Genomic DNA, 24,306 nt, shown 5'->3' with positions numbered 1-24,306 from the left:
TGGGCTCAGGTAGGGCACATACGCCACAAGGGGTCGGACGGTACGTGAAGTGCAGGTATGGGAATGGGGTGCAGGTTGCATGCAGATGCGGGCGTCCTCTAGACCATCCGGGCGCTAGCACTGCCGCAAAACATATACCCCAGTTGTATACTAGAAGATGACCCAGGAGAAGTCCACAAGTAACCATCCAGCCTGTTATGGTCTTAAGCAGATCTGAGGTAGTATTTTTCAACGTACGAATGTGACGTTATCATTTTTAATTTAAGTGCCAAGACGTCGGACAAAGAACCAGAAAAAGTACTGGAAGGTACCCCTGCGGCTTATATATGCTTTTGCCTTTGACTTGGTCCTTGACAATCCATATATCACCTTTTGGTGATTAGCTCATGTCTTACGTGCTAATGAGACCTTTTAGGTAGATGTAAATTATGGTCTATATTATAATTCCTGAATTGCGTGCTTGAAATGATCAAACACTTCACCAAGTAGCTAGTATATTAGTTTAATTTGTTTGTACTAATGCGATCTATCTTGCGCGATTAACTATTGTGTGAACCCAAACGTATGATGGTAACTAGTGCTCGTGGACATGAATTGCGACCAAATTAACAACGTCTAGGGTTGAAAACCATGAGCTCTGTTGCTTTCTTAATCCCCGGATTAAACCGCCGCTAAGCCGCTAACTGTTGTTAGCTGTAACTGGTTTCATTCTCCTCCGTTTGTGTGTCATGCATGACGATGACGGCGTACCCAATGCTCCTTTACACGTCCTGCCTTCAACTAAAAAATGATACTCAGTCTTTCTGGTCTCCGAAAGGCGGGCCTGGTGTAAGCGGTAGAGTCATACCATCTGTGACCGGAAGGTCCCGGGTTCGAGTCATAGTCTCCTCGCATTACACAGGCGTGGATAAGGCTTGTCACTGACACTCTTCCCCAGACCCTGCACAGAGCGAGAGCTCACTGCATTGGGTACGTCCTTTTAGTCTTTCTAGTCTCTGTGGAAAGATATTGCAAACTGAAGTATCTGTTTGTGGCATATACCTCAATGTCTCTGTCACACGTACGCCTTGGGTTTATGTATCTCAGCCATTTTGTGCATCTTGTTGTTGGCTTCACCTTATTTGAGTTATATACTAATTGCATATCAGCTGATTGAGTTGTTATCTATTAGCACACAGTAATACTGAACTATACATCTATTACACTACTAAAAAAAGTGGTACACCAAGAGACCTATGGCCACAGACTGCTGCCTCTAAAAAAAAAGCCAACCACCTCTAGAAAATTATATTAGCACAGTAGAAAACTGATTACACAAGGATCTACTAATTATTTGGAAAGAGAAGGAATAGTTACAAATTAGGTGTTGTTTGAATTCCACAGGATTTTTTAAGAATCCAGATAAAAAAATCACAACAATTTTATTAGATTTTGGGATTCTAAAAATCTCTGAGTTAAAATCCCTCTAGAATCTTAGACCGTTTAGGTGGCATACTAGAATTCTAGGATTTTTTTTTTAATCCGGATTCTTAGAATCCTATGCGGGATTCAAACGGTCCCTAAATCCCAAGCTATATATCCTAAGGATCCAAATTTTGTTGAGGATATATAATCCCATCTTTTCCAAACCACTCGGCCTAGCTAACTTGCAACTGACCACATGGTGTCACAAACCACTTTGCCTAGCTTGCTCAGTTAAAACGGACCTAAACAATGAAAAGCTTCTCAATTTAAAAGGTTTACCGCACTTTCTAACTGCCCCATCTTTTTCGGTCCTGGCCAAGTCTTCTCCGTGATTATAAGGTGTGAAAAGCCTATGTGATGCTTATGGCCCTGTTCGGCTTATCCATATTTGACTTTTTTTTTTCAGCCGAAACAGTATTTTTCTCTCACAACAATTCAGCCAGAACAGTATTTTTCAGCCAGTCTCAGCCAAGTTTCAGACCAACGAACGGGGCCATACAACTGAGAAACATTCCCTTTAGGTAGACATCACATAGGCTTTTCATGCTCTGTGACCAGGACCAAGAATGCGTCAGCAAATGTCTACAACTTTTAACGAGAAAATGACAGCGACTTAGACCAGAGCAAGTAGTGATGAATTAACCGAGTATTAAAATGACATGATGATCCATAATTTACGCAATTTGGCAGAAAAACATCATCACAGTATCAAGATGCATTAGGATTTCTGGTTTCTACACTCTTCCCCTGGGAGAAAAAAAAAACGGCTTAAGATGTTAGGATCACTTATCCTATAGACAAGGAAGACAAATGGCACAAGTGTTGATAAGGGACACATCTTACGTGAACAAGGGTTTCCAATCGCCACTTGCAAGTAACATGAAAGCCAAATGGCGCATGAATGTAGACAAGGATGAATAACACCACCATACCAACTTACCAAGTAATATGTCTCATTAAGATAGATTACCAGAACAATACCTTTGTATTAGCTCCAATTGGCAACCACTTACACATGGATCCCTGATGGAGCGTACCTTTGAAAAATGCTTTTGGCTCTAGCAGTCTTTACATATCTCGTACTTTTCTACAGTTGATAGATCTCTAGTTTCCTTCTTGATGAATAAAGTAATTTTAATATATTATCACCTGCTATCATTCTCAGAGGATCGAGCTATGCAAGCAAATCTTTGTGGATCACATTTAAAACCAGGTAAACAATATCAGTGGGAGACATTTTCAGAGTCAGTGTAACTAACGCGTCAAATGGTTTCAGCATATATAAAACCAGGTAACAACACAACACAGGCTTCCACATGATGATTCCACACAATTTGAGATTTCAGAAAACATAACTCTTTGACATCGACAGCTATATGATAGTGGCCCCCCCAAAAAATGGCAAGTAGAACGCAAAGAAAGCAAATAAATAAAGTAAACCAAATGCTCGTCATCACAGATGCTCCAAATGGCAAACAAGCTCATAGGATGCATAATGTGAAACCAAAGCAATGTTCACATGCATATCAGTTAACTCGAACTAAAAATGGACGTGTTGAAACATCTGAAGGTACAACCCATGAACCCAGCACACATGAAATTTACATTGCCAACACATCATAAAATGAGCAATGCATTATTCATCTCTGAGAAGTGCACAAAATATCATGTACACATATGTACAACAAACTCCCCCACCAGAAGGGTAAAAATTGCACAACAGACAACAATAAAAACTATGTCTGTCAAAAGTTCTACTTTTACAATGTAACATACAACTACACCTGTACTACTAGCGTATTTAATCACCAAAACCAAACCAAAATTCACACAATGGAGTCAACTGCCATCTAGAATTTATCTGGAGCTAGACAGAGGCCAAGAGCGGTGCAGTGCGTTCATCAGAGTTAGAAGCATGTTGGATAGGTTTCAGAGCTGGGTCAGAGTAAGCTGTTATAAGATTACTGAAGAACTCTGCCATATCTGGTTTGCTCTGTTCTTCTCTATCTTTCTTTATCAAAGACTGTATGAACAAAAAAGCAAAAAATGAGGACATTGTTAAGTTACAACCACAGAATAGGAACACAAGGGCATTGTGAGAGAATAGGCATCAGTGTTAGTAAACTTCTATAAACGAACAGGAAATGGTACCTCAGTAGAGTATGCTTCAAAGATAGGCAAAAATCTGTTCCGGCAGAATTCATTGAACAGAAGGGTCAGCAGTGGAAGAGGAAGCAGCAAACTGGATGCAAGGGGAAGTTTCTTTAACCCAAATACTCCAATAGCAATTATATGCAGAACAACCAGAGAGAATATTGTTGTGCTGTGCACAACGGGCCAAAATTTTCCTCCAGTATCATACTTTGGCACATATATATTAAAAAGCTGCATTTGTACCATTTGAAGTCACAGTCAAATATGTGCAGAATGCAAAAATCTGTTCAAAATAGCTGGAAAAACAAAGCTAAACCGTTTCTAAAACAAATATACATTTCTTCTGCTAGCACTGATTGATCAACTAGGGAGTTAAAAGGAGCATTTCAAATTTTGAAGAATACTGTATTTATCTGGTAAGAGAATATTCCACTCCTAAAGACCTAGAAAGCATGTGTTGCCTTTAGGAGTTTTTAATAGGGGTCTGAACTGCTGACCCTAAGGGTCTCTAACTCTATCACCCCTCTTTAGTTCAACAAATGTAGTAGTTTTCGAATGTGAGCATCATTAATGGAGAAGCTAGTAATTCTATGTATTACACCCATATTATCAGGATTTTGCGAGTAAGTAGTTTTATAATTAGTTCACTAAGAAGAATTAAATTCAGTAAATTCGTAGGCGAACTCAAGCAATTTCCAGTTCTTTTTCAAAAGTATGAAGGCATCTTTTACTTTGAGATCTGTCTGCCTTCCAAAACATGAACGCAATTAGATATCATATCACTGACCTTTCAAACTCCATGCAGGTTGCGTGACATTCTGTTGAGGATTTATGAAAACTTTTTAAGAAACTGAGAAAATAAACTGCAATGTTCTCACCTGATTACGGAATATGAAGTAGCCAAGGCAGAAGTAGACCAATACGAACGGTAGGATAAGGGGGGCCACAATAAAATATGCGAGTCCAAGAAGCCCAAACAAGAGAATCCGTGGAATTTCACTATGATAAGGCATTGATGGAGCTTTGGAGCCATCCCGCTTGCAACACTTTGCACACTTTCCCCACAGATGACAGAAAAGAGCAGTAATTTGAGTGAGTTCAGATGTTATGCTTGTCCACGATGTAACCACATATGCAATGAAGAAAGAGGCCTACACAGCAAACACAAAGCCAACAATAGTTAAGCAATGCACAGTTCATATGGCGACCAATACCATACTCACGAACTAATAATCATTTTAATGAAGTATATTTCGCATCTAAGGACTCACAATACAAATATGTCTACAGAGATATCATTTACATAGGCTATGTTTAAGCTTACATGCTGACTACTAAAGGTTCTTATCTTAGGAAACAAATATCTATATCAATGGAAGTGTATCATATCCAGATGAAAGGAAATGCCAATGCCATGTGAGACATAAAAGGAAGAACATATGTTCCAGAAGTAATTTGTGATAACTTTCTTAAAGAACACTGCAAAAAATGGACCAATGTGTGCTATATTATGGTTCATTAAATAAAACAAGAAAAGCATAAGCTACCTGTGCTGGTACAAGAACTGCAAGTTTTGTAGGTAATTCCTTTGGATCAAGGAAAATCTCGTATTGACGTAAGACTGAACCAGTGAGAACATTGGCAAAGAACACAGTCCATATTGTAAACCGAAGCATCTTATTGCAAGCACTTCGCTCAATCCCACTAACAGAAACAAATCCTTGCATAGTTGAAAATAACTTCATTATTGAGGGCACATAAGATGAAAGAAAATGAAGAATAACACTGGGAAGATATCCTGTAACCAGTTGAGTCACAACAGCACTGCAAGGACAAAACACAATAATATTCATAGTGAGGCTACCTGTAGTGTACTAAAGCATTATAAATAACAAGAGACCAAATCTATGAAGGAACTAACATTTCCAGTATGTTCCTCAGAAAAGGCAACCACTGCTCTAGTTGTTCCAAATAGGTGAGTCCTTGAACAAATGCCACAACTAGGAGAAAGACAAGTATGAGGAGAACTGAAGCTACAAATACTACAAACTTGGCAATCCATCTTTCCATGAAGGATGTAGAAAAGAAAGGCCAATAAACGTCATGAGGATCAGGAGCTAGCTCAGTTTGCCACTCAGTTGGGTTGTCTGACTGCCTAATGTAAACTGCATTTGCAGCGCCATATCGAGATCTGAATGAAACAAAGGCAGCAGCAATTTCCTGAAGAGAGGTGAAATAATAACTATTGATCAGAGAATAGAAGAATTTGTGTGCATGAGTACCAGAGCCTCAGAAACAAAGATCAATTCAGGATAAAAATAAGCACATCTAGTCAATTCTCGTAATGCCAAATGAATGCTGAATCTGCACCTGTCTCCTAGTAGCATCTGCCTGTTCCATTCTAACATTCTCTTCAAGGTCTTCCAGCCTTTTCTGGTATTTTCCAACAAGATCATTTCTGCTAAATAATCCAAGAAATTTTCTTGGAGGATCTCCAGTTGACCGTCGGACATATTTTAAGTTGGTAAGCTTTGTACAAATACTCTCTGCATTGTTCTGGTCAGAAATGCAACATGAAGTAAGTGAAACCAGATAGTAAATTCACAAAATCACAATGAAGAAGTTATGAGGCTGATTTCATCTTAATGTATGAATGGAATGATTTAGAGTCTACCAGGTAGAACAGCAAACAAGCAGCAATTACAGAAGAATCCAGGATGAAAATGTATTCCATAAAATGAATCCTTAAAGTGTGAAGGAAAAATGATACACAAAACAAAGATAACTATAAACAAAATAAATTATTATGGAATGAACTATCTTCCTTGCACCAACTTAGACCAAAGTGTATTTACATTACATATTTTTGAAAGCATGGATCTAGAGAACACTTCTACCTAACACAATATTCGATAATATCATTTTTTTGGGGAAAACACCAATATCCTATTGTGAAACAAAATCAGTACTTGGAAACTATGGGATGGGCGCTGCGTATCCGATGGCTTTGGCAGCAAAGAACTGACCCCTCTAAGCCTTGGGTGGGATTGCCAATTCAAATTCCACGGATCGCTCAGGCTCTGTTTGATGTTGCTATTGAGTCTCTCGTTGGCAATGGTGAAGGCACCAAATTTTGGGCTGACCGGTGGCTTCAAGGAAAATCTATCCAGGATTTGGCTCCTAATTTGATTAAGTTGGTTCCTAAGAGAATTTCCAAGAAGAGAACTGTTATGACAGGCGTGCACTACGGCCGGAGAAGGCTTGCTCGTGGCTAGGGCCGCGCCCGGGATGGGCCTCAAGCCCACATCGCCGCGTCATATTAGCTATTATTAGAATTACTAGAAGTTATTTCCTATTATTAGATGAGAGGAGTTATAAATACCTTGTAAGACTCTTTTGAGGATTAAGCAGAAACAAATCTAATTGTTTCCGGCTTCCCCTGGGAGCCGGGAGTTCTGCCCTAGCCGTCCTTCTCGCGCCCTCGCTGCAGCCACGGCGCCGCCGCGCCGTCTTCCTCGTGCACTTCGACCTCGCTCTCCGATCCTCCACACATACAACCTACGATCCCTTGCGAGCAGAACCAGAGTTCCTAGCAGCTTGGTATCAGCGATTCCAGGCACGACGACCTCCGCTCCGCCCAGCCACGTCGCTCCGCCGCCGATGTCATCCATGCCGCTGCCCACGGCGTCCTCCGAGCTCTCAGCCGCGTCCGCGTCCAACTCGCCGGGCGGCTCGCTCACCCAGGGCTCGATCACCCTGGAAACCCTGGCCGGCGTGGTCGATCAGATCAGCCGCAACATGGACCAGCTTGGCCGCAACATGGTCGCCATGCAGGCGTCCTTGGCCGGCCTCCTTCCGCCGTCTTCCACAGCACAGCCGCCACCTCCAACATTGCCACTGCCGGACGCGCCTCCGGTGTTGCAACAGTCGTGCTTTCCCTACGGCATGCCCCATAGCGGGCCGGGGGTGCCTCTCCATCTGCTTCAGTGGCCGACCTCCGCATCACCCATACCGCCATGGGCGATGATGGGGTCCACTTCGGCGCCGGTTTACACGATGGCCACCTCACCTACGCCGTCCACGGTGACCACCTCCGTCGTTCCGCCAGCCCCGACATCCGGCACGTTCTACGGCGGCATGGACGGGTCGCTCTTCTATGGCGGCACTACTGTGTCGGCCGCACCGGCGGTCCTCGGAGCCGGCAGCACTTCGACCACCACGACCATTGATCACGGAGCGCACGGGGGCGCCCCAGCGCCACCGCGCTTCTACAAGCTCGAGTTCGCCACCTACGACGGCGGCGTGGATCCACTGAATTGGCTCAACCAGTGCGAGCAATTTTTCCGCGGCCAGCGCACTCTCGCCTCGAATCGCACATGGTTGGCGTCTTACCATCTCCGCGGAGCTGCACAGACCTGGTACTACGCACTCGAACAAGATGAAGGCATGCCAGCCTGGGAGCGCTTCCGCGAGCTGTGCCAGCTTCGTTTCGGACCACCGACGCGGGGCACACGTTTGGCGGAGCTTGCTCGACTGCCCTTCACTTCCACGGTCCAGGACTACTCGGATCGCTACAACACCGTCCTCTGCCATCAACCCTCGTCAAAAGGCGCAGCTCTACGTCGGCGGTCTTCCTGAACATATCAAGGTGGACGTCGAGATGCACCATCCGCAGGACCTGCAATCCGCCATGTACTACGCGCGGGCTTACGAACGTCGCGCGGCTGCCTTCATGCCTGCACAATAGCCGCAGCAACAGCGTGGCGTTCGTCCACCGGCGCGTCCCGGCCTTCCGCCAGCTCGGCCGGCTGCAGCTCCATCCTCGGGTACTTTCACACAGCCGTTCCCGATGACAAACCCCGGTCAGCCGCGGTTCCGCCGTTTGTCACCAGCGGAGCAACTTGAACGACGTCGCCAAGGCCTCTGCTTCAACTGTGACGAACCTCACGTCCGCGGTCATGTCTGTCAGCGTCTGTTCTACTTGGAGAACGACGACTACGTCGACGCCGAGATCCCTGCCGAGGTTGTAGCCGCGGCCGCGTTCCAGGAGACGCCCGCGGTCGCCCCTCCCGTCCTAGAGCCCACGGGGGAGGCGTCGGCCACCGCCGGGGCGCCACCCACAGTGTCTCTGTACGCGCTCGCAGGGGTGCGCCCAAAGAACGCCATGCTTCTTCCCGTGACAGTGCGGGGCCACCGCCTGGTGGCTCTCCTCGACTCCGGCTCGACGACCAACTTCATCAACGTCGATCTCTTCAGTCGCCTGCAACTTCCCTCCGTTCTGCATCCCACGCTACGGGTGCTCGTGGCCAACGGCGACCGCGTGTCGTGCCACGGGCTCGCCCGCTACGTCGCCGTGAACATCGGCGACGAGGAGTTCTTCATCAACTGTTTCGGCATCAGTCTTGGCGAGTTCGACCTCATCCTTGGGTTCGACTTCCTGCGAACCCTCAGCCCCGTGCTGTGGGACTGCGAGAGCCTCTCCATGGCCTTCACGCGCGCTGGCCGCCGCGTCCTGTGGACGGGGCTCGGCTCCTCCAACGACACCCCCAGGCAGCCCGCCGTTCGGACGGTCAGCGACTCCTCCGGACAAACCCTCCTGGACCGGCTACTACTTCAGTTCGGGCCGGTCTTCGTCGAGCCGCGCGGCCTACCGCCAGCACGTCCCTATGACCACCGGATTGACCTCCTGCCGGGCACCGCTCCAGTCGCTGTCCGTCCCTATCGCTACCCGCAGCTCTAGAAGGACGAGTTGGAGCGGCAATGCGCCGCCATGCTGGAGCAGGGGATCATACGCCCCAGCACATCTCCGTTCTCCGCCCCGGTTCTCCTTGTTCGCAAGGCGGACAACTCCTGGAGGTTTTGCATCGACTACCGCGCCCTCAACGCGCAAACCTCCAAGGACAAGTTTCCCATCCCGGTGGTGGACGAGCTCCACGGCGCCCGTTTCTTCAAAAAGCTGGACCTTCGTTCCGGCTATCACCAGGTGCGGATGCATCCGGACGACATCAGCAAGACGGCATTCCGGACACACCAGGGGCACTGAGTTCTTGGTGATGCCTTTTGGCCTCCAACGCTCCGGCCACTTTCCAGGCATTGATGAACGACGTCCTACGCCCATATCTCCGCAGGTTCGTCCTGGTGTTTTTCGATGATATACTGATATATAGCTCCTCGTGGGCGGAACACCTGCAGCACGTCGGCGTCGTCCTCAACGCTCTCCGCGCCCACCGTCTCCACCTCAAACGTTCCAAATGCTCGTTTGGGGCATCCTCTGTGGCCTATCTCGGCCATGTGATATCCGCCGAGGGTGTCGCCATGGATGCCGACAAGATCACAACGGTCGCCTCGTGGCCCGTTCCGCGCTCTGCCCGTGCCTTGCGCGGCTTCTTAGGCCTCGTCGGCTACTACCGGAAGTTCATCCGGGACTTCGGCGTCATCGCGGCGCCACTGACGCGTCTCTTGCGGCGAGACGCGTTCGCTTGGGACGCCGAAGCCGAGGCGACCTTCCTGGCGCTCAAGGGCGCCCTCACCACGGGGCCGGTCCTTCAAATGCCCGACTTCGACAACCTCTTCACGGTGGACAGCGACGCCTCGGGTGCCGGGTTTGGTGCCGTCCTTCACCAGGGCGCCGGCCCTCTCGCCTTCTTCAGCAGACCGTTCGCCGCACGGCACCTTAAGCTAGCCGCTTACGAGCGGGAGCTCATTGGGTTGGTGCAGGCGGTACGACACTGGCGGCCGTACTTGTGGGAGCGCCACTTCCTCGTTCGAACAGACCACTACAGCCTCAAGTACCTGCTGAACCAACGCTTATCAACGGTGCCTCAGCACCAGTGGGTCAGCAAGCTATTCGGTTTTGACTTCGCCGTAGAGTACCGTCCGGGCCGCCTCAACACGGTGGCGAACGCTCTATCCCGCCGCGACGGCGAGGCTACCCCCGAGCTCGACGATACAGCAGCAGCGGCGAACATCTCCGGGCCGTCTTTCACTTACATCGACGACGTGCGCCGCGCAACAGCTACGGCGCCGGACGCCGCGCTGCTGCAGGAACGCCTGCGCGCGGGTGAGCTGGCTGCTCCCTGGCGCGAGGACGCCGGACTCCTGCTGCACGGTCACCGCATCTTCATTCCCGACGTTGGTGACCTACGTCACCAGGCCATACAGCTCGCTCATGGGGCTGGCCATGAAGGCGTTCAGAAGACGCTCCATCGTCTTCGTTCGGATTTCTATTTTCCGGGCGATCGCACGTTGGTGCAGGATTGGGTGCGCTCCTGTGCTGTTTGTCAACGCAACAAGACCGACGCTCTTCGGCCGTCGGGGCTCCTGCAGCCTCTGGAGGTGCCGTCCCAGGTGTGGGCGGACATCTCCATGGACTTCATTGAAGGGCTGCCCAAGGTCGGCGGCAAGTCGGTCATTCTCACCATCGTCGACCGCTTTTCCAAGTACGCGCATTTCATTGCGCTCGGTCATCCCTACACCGCCACGTCCGTCGCCCGCGCCTTCTTCAACGGCATCGTTCGCCTTCACGGGTTCCCGACGTCCATAGTCAGCGACCGGGACCCCGTGTTCACCGGTCACATGTGGCGCGACCTCTTCAGGATGGCCGGCGTGACTCTATGCATGAGCACGGCATTTCACCCTCAGACGGACGGCCAGTCGGAGGTGGTGAACAAGGTAATCGCAATGTATTTGCGCTGTGTTACAGGTGACCGGCCTCGCGCTTGGGTGGATTGGCTCTCATGGGCGGAATATTGCTATAACACTTCCTTCCACACCGCCCTCCGCGCGACGCCCTTCGAGGTGGTGTACGGCCGTCCCCCGCCTGCCATCCTGCCATATCAGCCGGGGACAGCGCGTACTGAGGCCGCGGATGCTCTTCTACGCAGCCGTGACGAGATGCTAGCTGAGGTCCGTCAACGCCTTATTCAAGCTCAGCAGCTTGCGAAGAAGTACTACGACGCCAACCACAGAGAGGTGGAGTTCGACGTTGGCGCGTGGGTCTAGCTGCGCCTCCTCCACCGTACGGCGCAGTCTCTGGACCCCCGTGCCAAGCACAAGCTGGGGCCTCGCTGGGCGGGTCCTTTCCGCGTGCTGGAGCGCATCGGCCGCGTCTCCTATCACCTACAAATGCCTGACGGAGCGCGCCTGCATGATGTCTTCCACGTCAGCCTGTTGAAGTAGCATCGCGGCAATCCCCCACCGGAGTCCGGTGTCCTTCCCCCGACACAGGACGACCGCATCCTGCCAGCCCCGGATCGGGCGTTGAAAGCGCAGCAACGCCGAGGTGTCTGGAGCGTATTGATCAAGTGGCTCGGGTTGGCCGAGGAGGACGCTACCTGGGAACGCGTCGACGAGTTCAAGGCTGCCTACCCCGACTTCCAGCTCGAGGACGAGCTGTTTTTGCAGGCGGGGAGAGATGTTATGACAGGCGTGCACTACGGCCGGAGAAGGCCTGCTCGTGGCTAGGGCCGCGCCCGGGATGGGCCTCAAGCCCACATCGCCGCGTCATATTAGCTATTATTAGAATTACTAGAAGTTATTTCCTATTATTAGACGAGAGGAGTTATAAATACCTTGTAAGACTCTTTTGAGGATTAAGCAGAAACAAATCTAATTGTTTCCGGCTTCCCCTGGGAGCCGGGAGTTCTGCCCTAGCCGTCCTTCTCGCGCCCTCGCTGCAGCCACGGCGCCGCCGCGCCGTCTTCCTCGTGCACTTCGACCTCGCTCTCCGATCCTCCACACATACAACCTACGATCCCTCGCGAGTAGAACCAGAGTTCCTAGCAAGAACAGTAAAGGTCACGTTGAACAATAGAAGATGGGTATTTGATATCAAAGGCGCCTTAACTGTCCAGGTGATTCTTGAATATTTGACCATTTGGGGTCTGGTGGATGATATGGTCTTTGGATCCTGCTATTTCTGATCAGCACTCTTGGCGCCTCTCTAAGAGGTGATTCTTGAATATTTGACCATTTGGGGTCTGGTGGATGATATGGTCTTTGGATCCTGCTATTTCTGATCAGCACTCTTGGCGCCTCTCTAAGAGTGGCAGCTACAGCAGCAAATCAGCCTATGAGGCCTTCTTCATTGGTACTATCAGGTTTGCTCCTTGGAAGCGAATCTGGAAGAGTTGGGCTCCCCTGAAATGCAAATTCTTCATTTGGCTTGTTCTCAACAACAGATGCTGGACGACCGATCGTCTTGCAAAGGTGGCCTGCCTCATCCCGCTCTTTGTGATCAGGTCGGGGAGACTGTCCAACATGTTCTGATGTCCTGTGTCTTCTCTAGGCAAGTTTGGGCAGTCATTCTTCAGAAGCTGGGGCTGGTCGCCTTGTCTCCTCAACCGTCTGATACTCATTTCTCTAGCTGGTGGTGTAAGTCCATAAATGGCTTGCCTAAAGATCCTAAGAAGGGCTTAAATAGCCTGATAATTCTGGTGGCCTGGGAACTTTGGAAGCACAGAAATTTCTGTGTTTTTGAGGGCGGCTCCCCAAGTATCCAGCTGGTTCTCCAAAATGTGAAAGAGTAATGTGGACTATGGTGTTCGGCTGGTGCTCAAAGCCTCTCCAAGTTGGTCTCCTCAGGTTTTTCATGCTAAGTCAAGGGGAGTCATTTTTGCTTGACAGTACCTTGTTGTTCTTGTATAAGTGTGTGTGTGTGTGCCCTGTGGGCTGGGGTTTATGGCTGGGTCTCTTGACGTTTCCAGTGCAGCCCATTAGCTGTCGTTGGGGTTTATGGTTTTGCTCTCCTGACCTTCCCGTGTAGCCCGCTGTTTCTTCTTCTTAATGAAATGACATGCAGCTCTCTTGCATCGTTCGAAAAAAAAATCAGTACATGTATACGTCATCCAACATGCTGGTCATAACGGTACTATGTACAGTAATATTGTTCTAAAATCCTGTGGCAACTTTTCTCTTGTTTATTTGAACAATACTCTGTTTGTTTTGTCTGTATGATGTTCCAACGAAAAAATTCCGCCTTCTTCCAATACAACCCTCTGGTCAGAAACTGTCAGGTATTCAGAACAGAGAATAGATTTAGCTTGAACATGAAAAAACATAACAATGCAAGGGCGGGAAGCAGTGCATGCCTGCCAAGGAGAAAAGATGGATCATAGAAATCTGTGTTTTCGATGTTTATATTCTTATCTGTTTTCAGGCCATACAAAAGACGTTTTAATGGCTACAGTAATCGCTTAGGAAATTAGCCCCTGGTTAATTTTCATTCACCCTCCGCCGCTGAATGCAAACAATAGCATTTTGAACTATACTCTATTGCAATTGTTATATCAAACAAAAGAAAATAAATAGTGAATGAAGTCAGAAGTTAGAGACTAATTACAACTGAAACATGTGAAAGTCTAGTACACATGCACCTGATATTAGTTTTTTCCCCTCATACAATAAATAGGAACAATCAGTAAAAAATGGACAAGGTGTCAATCAACAGACACTCCATATAAGTATTGAGAACCGTGAGTGAAGTAAAGGATAGCAGAGCTATATTCAATAACCCATAACGAAGCAACACAAAGTAGCAAAACGAATTATAAACCTTACCAGAAGACGGCGAAGTTTGCCAGTTTGATGAACAACCGTGTGTGACAAGTACGTGGATGCATGATACTCTTTGAAAAACTTATCAACAGCATCACCCACTGAAACACCATCAGATAATGGAATAGCTCGAACAAGAACTGTGAAATGCTGAGGTAATGGCTTTGAGATCATAAAATACTCTAGCCTCTTGCCAGAGATATATTTGTACTCCTGCAAAGCGACGACAAGGAAAATGTTTACAAAGACATAAGAAACCAGTAAAACATTAAAAAGAATTTGACAGAAATAGCAGTAGATCAAATTCAAATGCGAGACCCGATGAGTATGCATTAATTAAAAAAGGGCAATGAGATGAGATGAACTCTAACAATACTCCAACATATACTCTACTGGCAAAAGGGATGCCAAAAACGTCTAGCAAATATAGAAAGTAGGCGATCAAAGAAGCAAAACAAAAAAAAAGTTGAATTACTCACATGATACAGTAGGTAGCATGTAATTCCAGTTATGATATACACAGCTGAAAAGTGAAGCCACAATCTGCCAACCACATTACCACAGGTAATCAGTTTATCTCCTGGCTTAAGGATAAATATAATTTGGAATACATATGTACATTTTATACTCAGTCAAACAAATTTGTCAAGATGGAGCATTAAACACTAAGCAAACGCTATGGACTGAACAGAACAATAGCATGTCGCCAGATATCTCAAACAACTTCTTTTTGGACTTAAATGTACATTCTTTGCCTATGAAAACCAACAGATGGCCACATTGTGTCCATATGTCTCATTAAACAGCCACGTAACATAATTTATCATCACACGAGACAATTCAATTATCAGCACTATACAAGCAGTTTTTTTTGGGGGGGGGTAAACTTGTTATCAAATTGATAACATTGTTTTTTTTTTCTTTGAGGGAGTTAAAACCTGTCCTCAATTTGAACCAGTATTTTCTTTTTGAACCACCAATTAGTCTTTGCTAACCGCAAGCCTTGCACCTTTAATTATACATTCATACTAGCCATTTAGCATGATGCAATTCATGAGATAGGGTAAATCAGATCATTCTTGTTAGCACCAAGAACCAGCACTCGTGCAAAAGTGAACGAAGTTAAGCAAACCTGTACTCTTTTTTTTCTAATGCGTTTTGCAGTAGGGGTGAGCCCCTCCTGTTTCTTTAAAAAAAAAACATAATCTTATAATTGAGCGCTTAAAAAACAAGCTCAATTGGAGCACAAAAAACAAGCTCAGTTACAGGTGTCAGCTCAATAGCACAAGCTGGAGTTGCAAAGCAACTGTTTATATCGGGTTGAAGCAGTAACCAACGGGACAAAAACCCCTCTAAAACCCGCCAAATCTGCATCGAATTAAGCAAGAGGAAGTCGGAAGTCCTCACTTGCTGGAGCCGTCCTGGACGTTGGAGACGCTGAATAGATCGATGGACTTGTTGGGCAGGTCGGTGAAGTCGATCTCCTGAAGCTGGTGATCGAAGAAGTTCACCGGCAGGAGCACCCCGACCCCGAGCACCGCAGCCGCCGCGAACACCCTGATGCTGCACCGCCCGAAGTAGCAAACGCGCACTCCAATGAGCAAGGGAACGGACCCAATCGGGGGAGAAGAGCACAGAGCAGTACAGAGGGCGGGTTCGGGAGGGGGGGAGGGGCCGACCTGAACACGAAGATGCGGACGAAGACGACGCCGTCAAGCCCCGCGGCGGCGTGGACGTCCTCCTCGGAGCGGCGCCACGCCGCGGCGAGCCAGGGCTCCAGCGGCGCGTAGGGGCGGCGCGGGGCGTACACCTCGACGTACGGCGGCCTGCGGCGGAGCAGCGAGTAGGCCGCGGCGAGGAGCACGGTGAGGGCCAGGTTGAGCCCCACCGACGTCGCGAGCGCCGACAGGATCATCGCGGGCGCGGCGAGGCGACGGCAGACGGACGAAGCTCCTCGAAGCACTCCACCGGAGAGGTGGGACCCGCTGGTCAGCGACGGAAGAGGCAAAGCGGGGTAAGGCTTGCTTATCGTTCGTGACTCGGTGAGTGAGTGATGAGAAAGACAAGTACGAGATCACGATTGCGGGTGGGAAGAGGTTGTGGTTGGTAGAGCGTGGGTCCGAGATGTCAGTGACGCACGTGGCAAAAGGTACGTGAGCCTGTGACGTGGTGGTACCCTTAAACCCGGCTTTCCTGTGACGTGGTGTTACCCTTAAACTCGGCTTGATTCGCTTCTTTTTTTTTATCAAAAATAATGTTTTCGTCTCACAAATTTCTCCAGATTCATCTAGATTTCTCCAGAATTCCTCCGAGCAAACGGAGCATTTATCGCGAAGCGAGACGTGTGTAGTGGGTGTGGAACCCGTTTGATGTGATGTGTATAACGGCTATATATATACTCCTATATACGTGTGCGTTTCTACATGGTCACACTTAGGTATGGCAATGTTTAATGCAGTGGTGGAGCCGGCCGGGCTTGTCGGCGAACTTTTTTTAAAAAGATCCTTTATATTAAAAAAGTACTATAGTTTGCTAGATAAATATTTTTATACATAATAAAAATTACTTACAATCTAAAAATCTTTTGACTTCACTACTATTTCAACTGTTTTCTTCTAAAATTTATGCCTACCGTAATTTGAGATTAGCTAAAGACTTATACTATTGAGCCTGCATATATGATGAAAAATCTAGATATAAAACCACCGTTTTTATAAAAAGGGGAGGCATTTGCACCCCTACCAACTACCTAGCTTCGCCCCAAACTTTAAGGTAGCGTTTGGTGGCCCAGCTAGTAAGCGGAGCCCGCGCACCCTCTCTGTTTGGCTGACAAGCTGGTCCAGCGTCCCACTCGCTGACGAGGCGACTCCACTAGTCAGCCGCGTCCCCTACCTTGCGTCGTCCCTGAGCGGGACTCTGTTCCATCTCGCCTCCGCTGATCCACCCGATTTCCTAGGATTTTGGCGTGGCTTCCACACCTAGAGCCCTAATAGAATTCTCTAAGTAAAAGTGCTGCCATGACACCTACGGTGTAGAGGAAGTAGTGGTATGCGTCTCCAGAAGTTGTTGCAGCCGATCAGCGGTGTGTCTCCTGCTCCATCCAAGGCATCCTTGGATCCATCCGAGCTCGAATCGCTACGGAAATAAAATGCCGAGAACCGCTACCAATAAGAAGCAATAAAACCGCAACAAAACCTAACTCAACTAAACCGAAGAACCATTGTTTTCAAAAAAAAAGAGAGAGGGGGCATTTGCACCCCCAACCAACTATTTAGCTTCGCCCTAGACTCTAAGGTTATATAAGAGTACTAAACTACTACTCTCTGTCCTAAAATAAGTATGTTATAGGGTTTGCTGAGAAGATTAATGTTACTGATGGTTTCCTTTTAACACTGTTGGTTATCAAGTCCTTATATGAAGTATGGAGAAGAGGATATCATAAGTTCATACGACTTTTATAACAACTCCATTAAGTTAATTTGTATTATGGTAGGAGGTGGCAGCTGTTATAGGTAGGGATGAAAACGGATCGGATACGGACGGATATCACTGATATTACATTTGTTTTCATATTTCTGTCCGGATTTGAATACGGATAGTGTTAACTATGTCGGATAGGATACGATTGGATATCGACATCATAAATATGCGATTTGAGTATTCGGATACGGATACGGTATCGGATGTTGGATATCCGGACTCGGATACGGACAGATCTCAACCACTCTAAACGGATTCGGTTTCGAATACGGTCGGAAAATATCCGTACCGTTTTCATCCCTAGTTATAGGTGACGGTGCTTTGGAGCATGAAAACGGAGTGATAGTGTGGTGGAATGACTAGGTAGGTAGATACTCCATTCTAAATTATTGTTAATTTTAGTTTTATTCTAGGTTAAATTTCTTTAACTTTGACTAATGTTACAGAGCAATGTATCGCAACTATAATATTAAATTAGTCTCTTTGAGCGATGATACAGCTCACGAGAAATTTGGTAACTTCATTTGGACCCGAAACATGAATCAAAACTCAAAAGACATATCTTTTTTTTTCAAAAAAAAAAGTTAAGGACAACAACGTTGTCGTGCAGCTGCGCTTCCAACCTATTAGAGATTAGAGATATATACTCATGATTAAACTGTACTCTTATATTATTAAATATTATTGTGTAGAGGGGAGGAGCTGGACCTAGTAGGCCCAGGGCCATGGCCCTAGTCGTGGCCCAGAAAAATTGACTTCCTTTATGGAAAGGAAAAAGTCTATTTTACCTCCACGAACTATCCTCAAAATTTAGTTTTTCTCACTGAACTTTAAAACCGGGTAAACCACCTCTCTCAACTTTTAAAACCGTTCATTTTACCTTCCTGACCCGATTATAGGTGGTTTTCAAAGACGGTTTTGTCTTTTTTTTATTTATTTTGGCTGAATTTTTGAAAAATCATAGTAAATAAAAAAAATCATAAAATAAAAAAACCAATTTTTTTGGACTCCACATGAGTATATCTACACAGTGAATATATAATATAGTATGTTTTGTGCTTGTTAAATAGTTTTAAAATAGTTAAAAGTGTGAGAAAAGAGAAACGAGTATGAATTTTTTACTACAGTTAAATAATACAATAATTAGACCACTATGAAAATTTCATCATAATTGGACCATAGAAACTGCAGCTATGAATTAATTACAGAAAATCATAGATCTAAAGCTACAACAAAAAATTTATACTAAAATATATCATATTATATGTTTATTGTATATATCTACTCATGTGGAGTCCAATAACACTGGATTTCCATTTTATATTTTTTTATTTATTATGATTTTTCAAATATTCATTCAAAATAAATAAAAAAGAAAAAGACAAAACCACCTTAAAAAACCACCTATAACAAAGTTAAGGAGGTAAAATAAATGGTTTTAAAAATTGAGGGAGGCGGTTTACTCGATTTTCGAGTTTAGAGAGGAAAACTAAACTTTGACGATAGTTTATGAGGTAAAATAGACTTTTTCCTTATGAAAATTTTGGGCCACAAAAATAGGTCCAGCAACAAAACAAGGCCGTGGCGCTGGACAGCCAGAGTGGCGGCCCGCCTCCTTGCCGTTCACGAAGTGCTCAAGTTCCCCTAAAAAAAAGGAAGTGCTCAAGTCGCCATCCGCTGGGTGCCGGTCCGTCGTCCATGCGTGACCGATTTGTGCGCCTCTTGCAAGGTTTGCTTGGCTTGGCTGCTCTACCTGCTCGCTGGCGGCACCGCAGCATAGCTGTACAGGTGCCTGTCACAATCCCTCAGGTTCTCAAATCCAATTTTCAGATCCAAAGTCCAAACATTTATAGTTCAAATTTGAAAACATGTATCTATTTAATTAGATTGAAAATTAAAAGTACATTTATTTACTAATGTAAAAATTATATATGGTTCACAATGAAGAGAACCAAAACTTTACTACCTTATTTTCCTTGTGTTGATATCATACAACTAGATACTTTTTTTCTTTATCTTAGCTATATTCTTCAATGTGAGGTGTAAGCAAAAGTATTCTGGAGAAAGGGAAAAGATGGACAAGGAAAGGAAGGAGAAAGAAAGAGGGGAATATTCTAGGGGCCTCTTTTTTGTTCATATTCCTACTTTTGGAAAAGCTGCATCTGTTCCGATTGCATGCACGCAAAAATAATGAAGCATACAATTAGAGTTTATAAATAGGAAGTTTTACTACCAGGTGGCTCGCAAAAATCACAATTAACACAACCAGCGCGTGTCATATCAAGCCGACTAACAAATAAAGGGAAGCTTTATTATAGAACTTTTGGAAGACCGAGCTAAGCAGAATTATCTGCAATGTAATGCCATTTCCCCAACCATTATTCTCTTAACATATCATTAACAGTTTCCAACAAAATAGACCGGTCGAATAGCAGACCAACAGAATGGCGGCACCAAACTGAAAGCTACTACCTCACTAGTTGTGTGAAGTTCAGTTACCACCATTCACGTGACATTTCAGAGGCCCCAATGCTACTGTAATAGGATAAAGGGTATGCACCGAAGTCTGCCAATGTTACTGTAACACGAGCAAAGGTTTGCACTCTAAAGTCAGCAAAATCTAATCTGTGTACTTCATGTCAGACACCCTGAAGCCAGGCATCTCAAACGAAGTGGCGAACTTCTCGACCTCTGCCCTCAGGTTCTCTATGTCCTTGTTTTCCACCAAGCCCTTTTTGAAGTCCCTGAGAATCTTGCCATGCTCCTCCTGGATGCTCAAGCAGATGGTCACAGCTTGGTGAAGGTACTCGGCAATCTGCACAAAGTCCTTCTCAACCAAACCCCTTGAGGTCATAGCAGGTGTACCTGGGAATGAATAGTTTTCAGAAATGAAGTAAAGTTGTTGGTTTGCTGTTTTAACATCAATAGATCAGTGCAGATTAGCAGAAAAAACTGCCCTATTAATTGTCATGATCCTGACTTGGAAAATATACTCTCTAACAGTAGTAACCCCAAAATCAACTTTACAAAAAAAAAAAAACCCATTCATGATTACTTCAGCATGTTGAATTTCTATCTTCCTGGACAGCAAGTAAAGAACTGCCTAATCTTCTGGTTGTAAAACATGAATGAAGTTCTTACCCTTTAAACTTTCTCTGCGTGAAAAGAGAATGTGGGCCTTCCAAAAGCATGATTAGTTTTGAGCGCTAGTATTATTATTGCCCTTCATGATTAAATAGACCAAAACCACTGATGGTTTTACTTCAAGCCATGACAAGTTCTAGAGGTTTTATGAAGATTTGAAGTGTTGTGTGCTTAAACTGGAAAATTAATCAGTCCAATAGAAAAAGGTAAGGAATTAAAATTATTGTATGTAGACCAAGAGAATCTAAAATCACTCATTTTAGACTTAAAAGAGGTCCATAATAACAGGAATCATCACTGAAGGGAAGCAGATGCAGATACCCTACAAGATTTTATATAACATATGCAACACTACTCATCTCACACCGTGCTGTACTCCAGGATACCACAGTATATGACAAGTAAAACAAGATTAAATTAATTGACCCATAACCTCTTTCCTTCTCAGTGACCCCTAACAGTAACAGAGTAAAAAAACATGAGATAAAAAAGAGCAACAGAATCCTATTCATGCATTATACATCACACGATAAATCTGTTGGTAAGAAAGAGATACTGACCAATGCGAACACCGCCAGGTGTCATTGCACTGCTGTCACCAAAGACAGCATTTTTGTTCAGTGTAATGTTGCATAGGTCACATAGCAATTCAACCTTATTACCTGCAATTTCAATAAACCAATTTTATAGCAAGTTTGTACAGCCTGCTAAGGGAAAGCCAAAACATGCCATCGAATCCTGCTATGCTCTTCGCCAAAAGAGAGAGAGAGAGAGAGAAGAAGAATCCTGCTATGCATACCAGTCAAGCCAAGAGGACGGAGATCCCAGAGAACAAGGTGGTTCTCTGTTCCATCAGTAACCAACTTGTAGCCCTTACTCATCAAATGGTTACCAAGGGCAACTGTGTTTGCCTTGACCTGCTGGATATAGGCCTTGAATCCAGGTGACATGGCCTGTTTCAAGGCTACAGCTAGAGCAGCAATCTGGTGATTGTGAGGGCCCCCCTGGAGTGATGGGAACACAGCAAAGTTGATCTTGTCCTCATAGTCATACAGAGCACCCTCAGGCTGGCCCTTTTTTGGAGGCTTTGGGCCCTTCCTGTAGAAAATCATACCAGACCTTGGTCCTCGAAGACTCTTGTGGGTCGTAGTGGTAACCACATCGGAGTACTCAAAAGGATTCAAAGCCTCCTACAGAAGAGTGAAGGAATTAACATGGATGGTAAAGTAAAAGAAGATACAGAATATGGGAGTTCTGCAGGAATTCTGTGGAAATTACAAAGTTTAATTTCAAAATTTCAAATTTCTGCATCCATAAGTACCCTAGCCGAATAATAGCATCATGTCATCACTTTGTTTGGATTACATGCATTTGTGTGCTCCATTTGTATGTTCATAAGTTAATGATTAGCTAATGATGCAATACAATTACACACTATAAAATACTCTACATCAGTGCCTGTAAGAGATTTTGAGATAATTGGACTTCCGAATAGTCAACAAATTTGACAAACTTGGTCACGCCAACTCAACCCAAACCAACCCAAATGGTTCTGCCTTTCTTTCATGGAGGTATCTTTGTTCCATAGGAAAAACTGTCATTTTTCGCCTTCTGCTCCGACAATTTTTTTTATGTGTGTGCAAACTCTATCTGGCTAAATGAGTGACACCAGCTGATGCCTAGCAATCAGAATGATCCCTCCCCTCACTTACCATGATACAACAGAAAAGATGCAGCTTCTGTATCAACTACCCAAGGTAATCGCAATTCACAATAGAAAGTAAACATTTATATTCATAAACAACCGGCAAATGAAACCCATATATGATTTAAATGCACAGGAACAAGGGCAATTTGTTACCTGCGCAGCGACAAGACCACTGATATGAGCCATGTCGCAGAGCAACATGGCCCCGCACTTGTCTGCGATGGCCCTGAGCCTTGCATAATCCCACTCCCGAGGGTACGCACTACCGCCGCAGATGATAAGCTTGGGGCGGAAATCCATGGCCTTCTCCTCCAGCCTGTCGTAGTCGACGTAGCCGGTGTCGGAGCTCACCTTATACGGCAGGCTCTGGAAGTAGATGGAGGTTGCAGAAATCTTCTTGCCGCCCGCCGTGTAGTACCCGTGGGTGAGGTGGCCCCCGGAGGGCAGGTCGAGCCCCATGAGCCTGTCGTGTGGCTGGAGCAGCCCCGTGTAGGCCGCGAAGTTGGCGGGGGAGCCCGAGTAGGGCTGCACGTTGACGCCCCATCGGTCCGGGTCGAGGTGGAACGCGGCGAGCGCGCGGGCCCGGCAGAGCTCCTCGACCTCATCGATGACCTCGTTGCCACCGTAGTAGCGTGCCCCCGGCATGCCCTCCGAGTACTTGTTGGTGAGCGGGGAGCCCAGCGCCTCCATGACCGCGAGCGAGGTGAAGTTCTCCGACGCGATGAGCTCGATGCCGGAGCGCTGCCGCCGCTTCTCGCGCTCGATTAGGTCGTACACCTCCGGGTCGACCTCGGCCAGCGGCCTCAGCCCCCACTCCTCCACGGCGTCCATGGCTGCCGCGGCCGTGGCCGCGGGGACGGCCGTAGTGGAGACCGCGGCGGCGGCGGCGGCGGAGAGGAGCGCGGGCCGGGCGGCGCGGAGGAGCGGGGCGTGGAGAAGGGAGCAAGAGGGTTTAGCGTAGGCATGCTTGAAGAGAGCCCTGGAGACGGTGGTCGCGGAGGTTGCTGCGGCGGCGGCGGCGGCGGGGGGGCTGGCGAGGTGGTGCGAGGCCATTGCGGCAACCGCACGCACGCGAGGTGTTCGGTGGATGGCCTTGCCGCCACAAATGGCGGCGCTACGGAGCAGAGCAGAGGAGGTGACGGCTGTGGGAAACTGGGCTGGGCCCCGGCCAGGCTGGTGTCGTGGTCACTCGCGCGCCGCTAGCTTTTCGGCCCCGTTGATTCCGCGGACGAATAATAACTGTTATATATTTATTTATTATACATATATTTATTTATATATACCCGTATATTGCAACAGAGATTATCATGACGATTTGCAGCTTAAAAAAATTATTCAACAACCAAATAATCTATTTCCATACATATATTTTAAAATCAATGTTACTATTGCTAAATGTGCTAGTAATACCTAATTGTGTAATAAGACAGAGAGAAAAAAATCGTGTGTTTATTTAGAGCTGAACCAGGCGGCGTGTTTCTCGCTGGTAGCGACGTAGAGGAAACGAGAAACCCTAGCTTTTTTTTTCTTATCTCGAACCTATTCCTCTCCTTTTTCTTTGCGGGCTTCGTGGCGAGTATTTTGCGACTTGACTGAAGGTGCGGTCCTACCATTCATTCACAGAATCGCCACCCGCCCGTCCCCTAGATTTGAGCGTGTACACTGATGTTTAAGTCGGCTAAGGTTCAGGGGTATCATATCAGATGTTAAATGAGAATGTTTGGATAGTAATAATAAAATAAATTACATAAGTCCCCTTGGCCGCGCCGCCCCGCGCCTCGGCGTGCAGGAGCGTCGTGTCC

General features: G+C 46.6%; 2 protein-coding genes across 2 annotated transcripts; both read right to left on the bottom strand.

Moving 5' to 3' along the window:
• Positions 1-3,070: 3,070 nt before the first annotated feature.
• Positions 3,071-16,219, bottom strand: LOC136506751 (CSC1-like protein HYP1). The gene is made up of 10 exons (XM_066501640.1): positions 15,852-16,219; positions 15,580-15,735; positions 14,652-14,715; positions 14,176-14,385; positions 5,989-6,174; positions 5,540-5,838; positions 5,166-5,442; positions 4,497-4,769; positions 3,616-3,849; positions 3,071-3,487 (listed from the first exon to the last, which is right to left on the bottom strand). Exons 1-10 carry the CDS (start codon positions 16,085-16,087, stop codon positions 3,332-3,334), a joined length of 2,091 nt encoding a protein of 696 aa, XP_066357737.1. The 5' UTR covers positions 16,088-16,219; the 3' UTR covers positions 3,071-3,331.
• A 3,770-nt stretch (positions 16,220-19,989) lies between these two features.
• On the bottom strand, positions 19,990-23,679 carry LOC136508274 (serine hydroxymethyltransferase 4-like). The gene is made up of 4 exons (XM_066502928.1): positions 22,658-23,679; positions 21,596-21,986; positions 21,357-21,458; positions 19,990-20,517 (listed from the first exon to the last, which is right to left on the bottom strand). Exons 1-4 carry the CDS (start codon positions 23,555-23,557, stop codon positions 20,273-20,275), a joined length of 1,638 nt encoding a protein of 545 aa, XP_066359025.1. The 5' UTR covers positions 23,558-23,679; the 3' UTR covers positions 19,990-20,272.
• Between the last annotated feature and the right edge of the window lie 627 nt (positions 23,680-24,306).

Source organism: Miscanthus floridulus, chromosome 15 (assembly GCF_019320115.1).
Source record: "Miscanthus floridulus cultivar M001 chromosome 15, ASM1932011v1, whole genome shotgun sequence".
Taxonomy (NCBI): Eukaryota; Viridiplantae; Streptophyta; class Magnoliopsida; order Poales; family Poaceae; genus Miscanthus; species Miscanthus floridulus.
This window is presented reverse-complemented; position numbering and strand designations above follow the sequence as displayed.

What these genes read in the sequence shown, in the direction of transcription:
- LOC136506751 (XM_066501640.1), bottom strand. Translation starts at nt 16,087, where the DNA reads ATGATCCTGTCGGCGCTCGCGACGTCGGTGGGGCTCAACCTGGCCCTC. An exon ending in CATGCTACCTACTGTATCAT is followed by an intron (nt 14,386 to 14,651) that starts GTGAGTAATTCA and finishes GTCGCTTTGCAG; the next exon opens with GAGTACAAATATATCTCTGG. An exon ending in GCAAACTTCGCCGTCTTCTG is followed by an intron (nt 6,175 to 14,175) that starts GTAAGGTTTATA and finishes ATTTCTGACCAG; the next exon opens with AACAATGCAGAGAGTATTTG.
- LOC136508274 (XM_066502928.1), bottom strand. Translation starts at nt 23,557, where the DNA reads ATGGCCTCGCACCACCTCGCCAGCCCCCCCGCCGCCGCCGCCGCCGCA. An exon ending in GTGGTCTTGTCGCTGCGCAG is followed by an intron (nt 21,987 to 22,657) that starts GTAACAAATTGC and finishes ACTCTTCTGTAG; the next exon opens with GAGGCTTTGAATCCTTTTGA. An exon ending in ACCTGGCGGTGTTCGCATTG is followed by an intron (nt 20,518 to 21,356) that starts GTCAGTATCTCT and finishes ATTCATTCCCAG; the next exon opens with GTACACCTGCTATGACCTCA.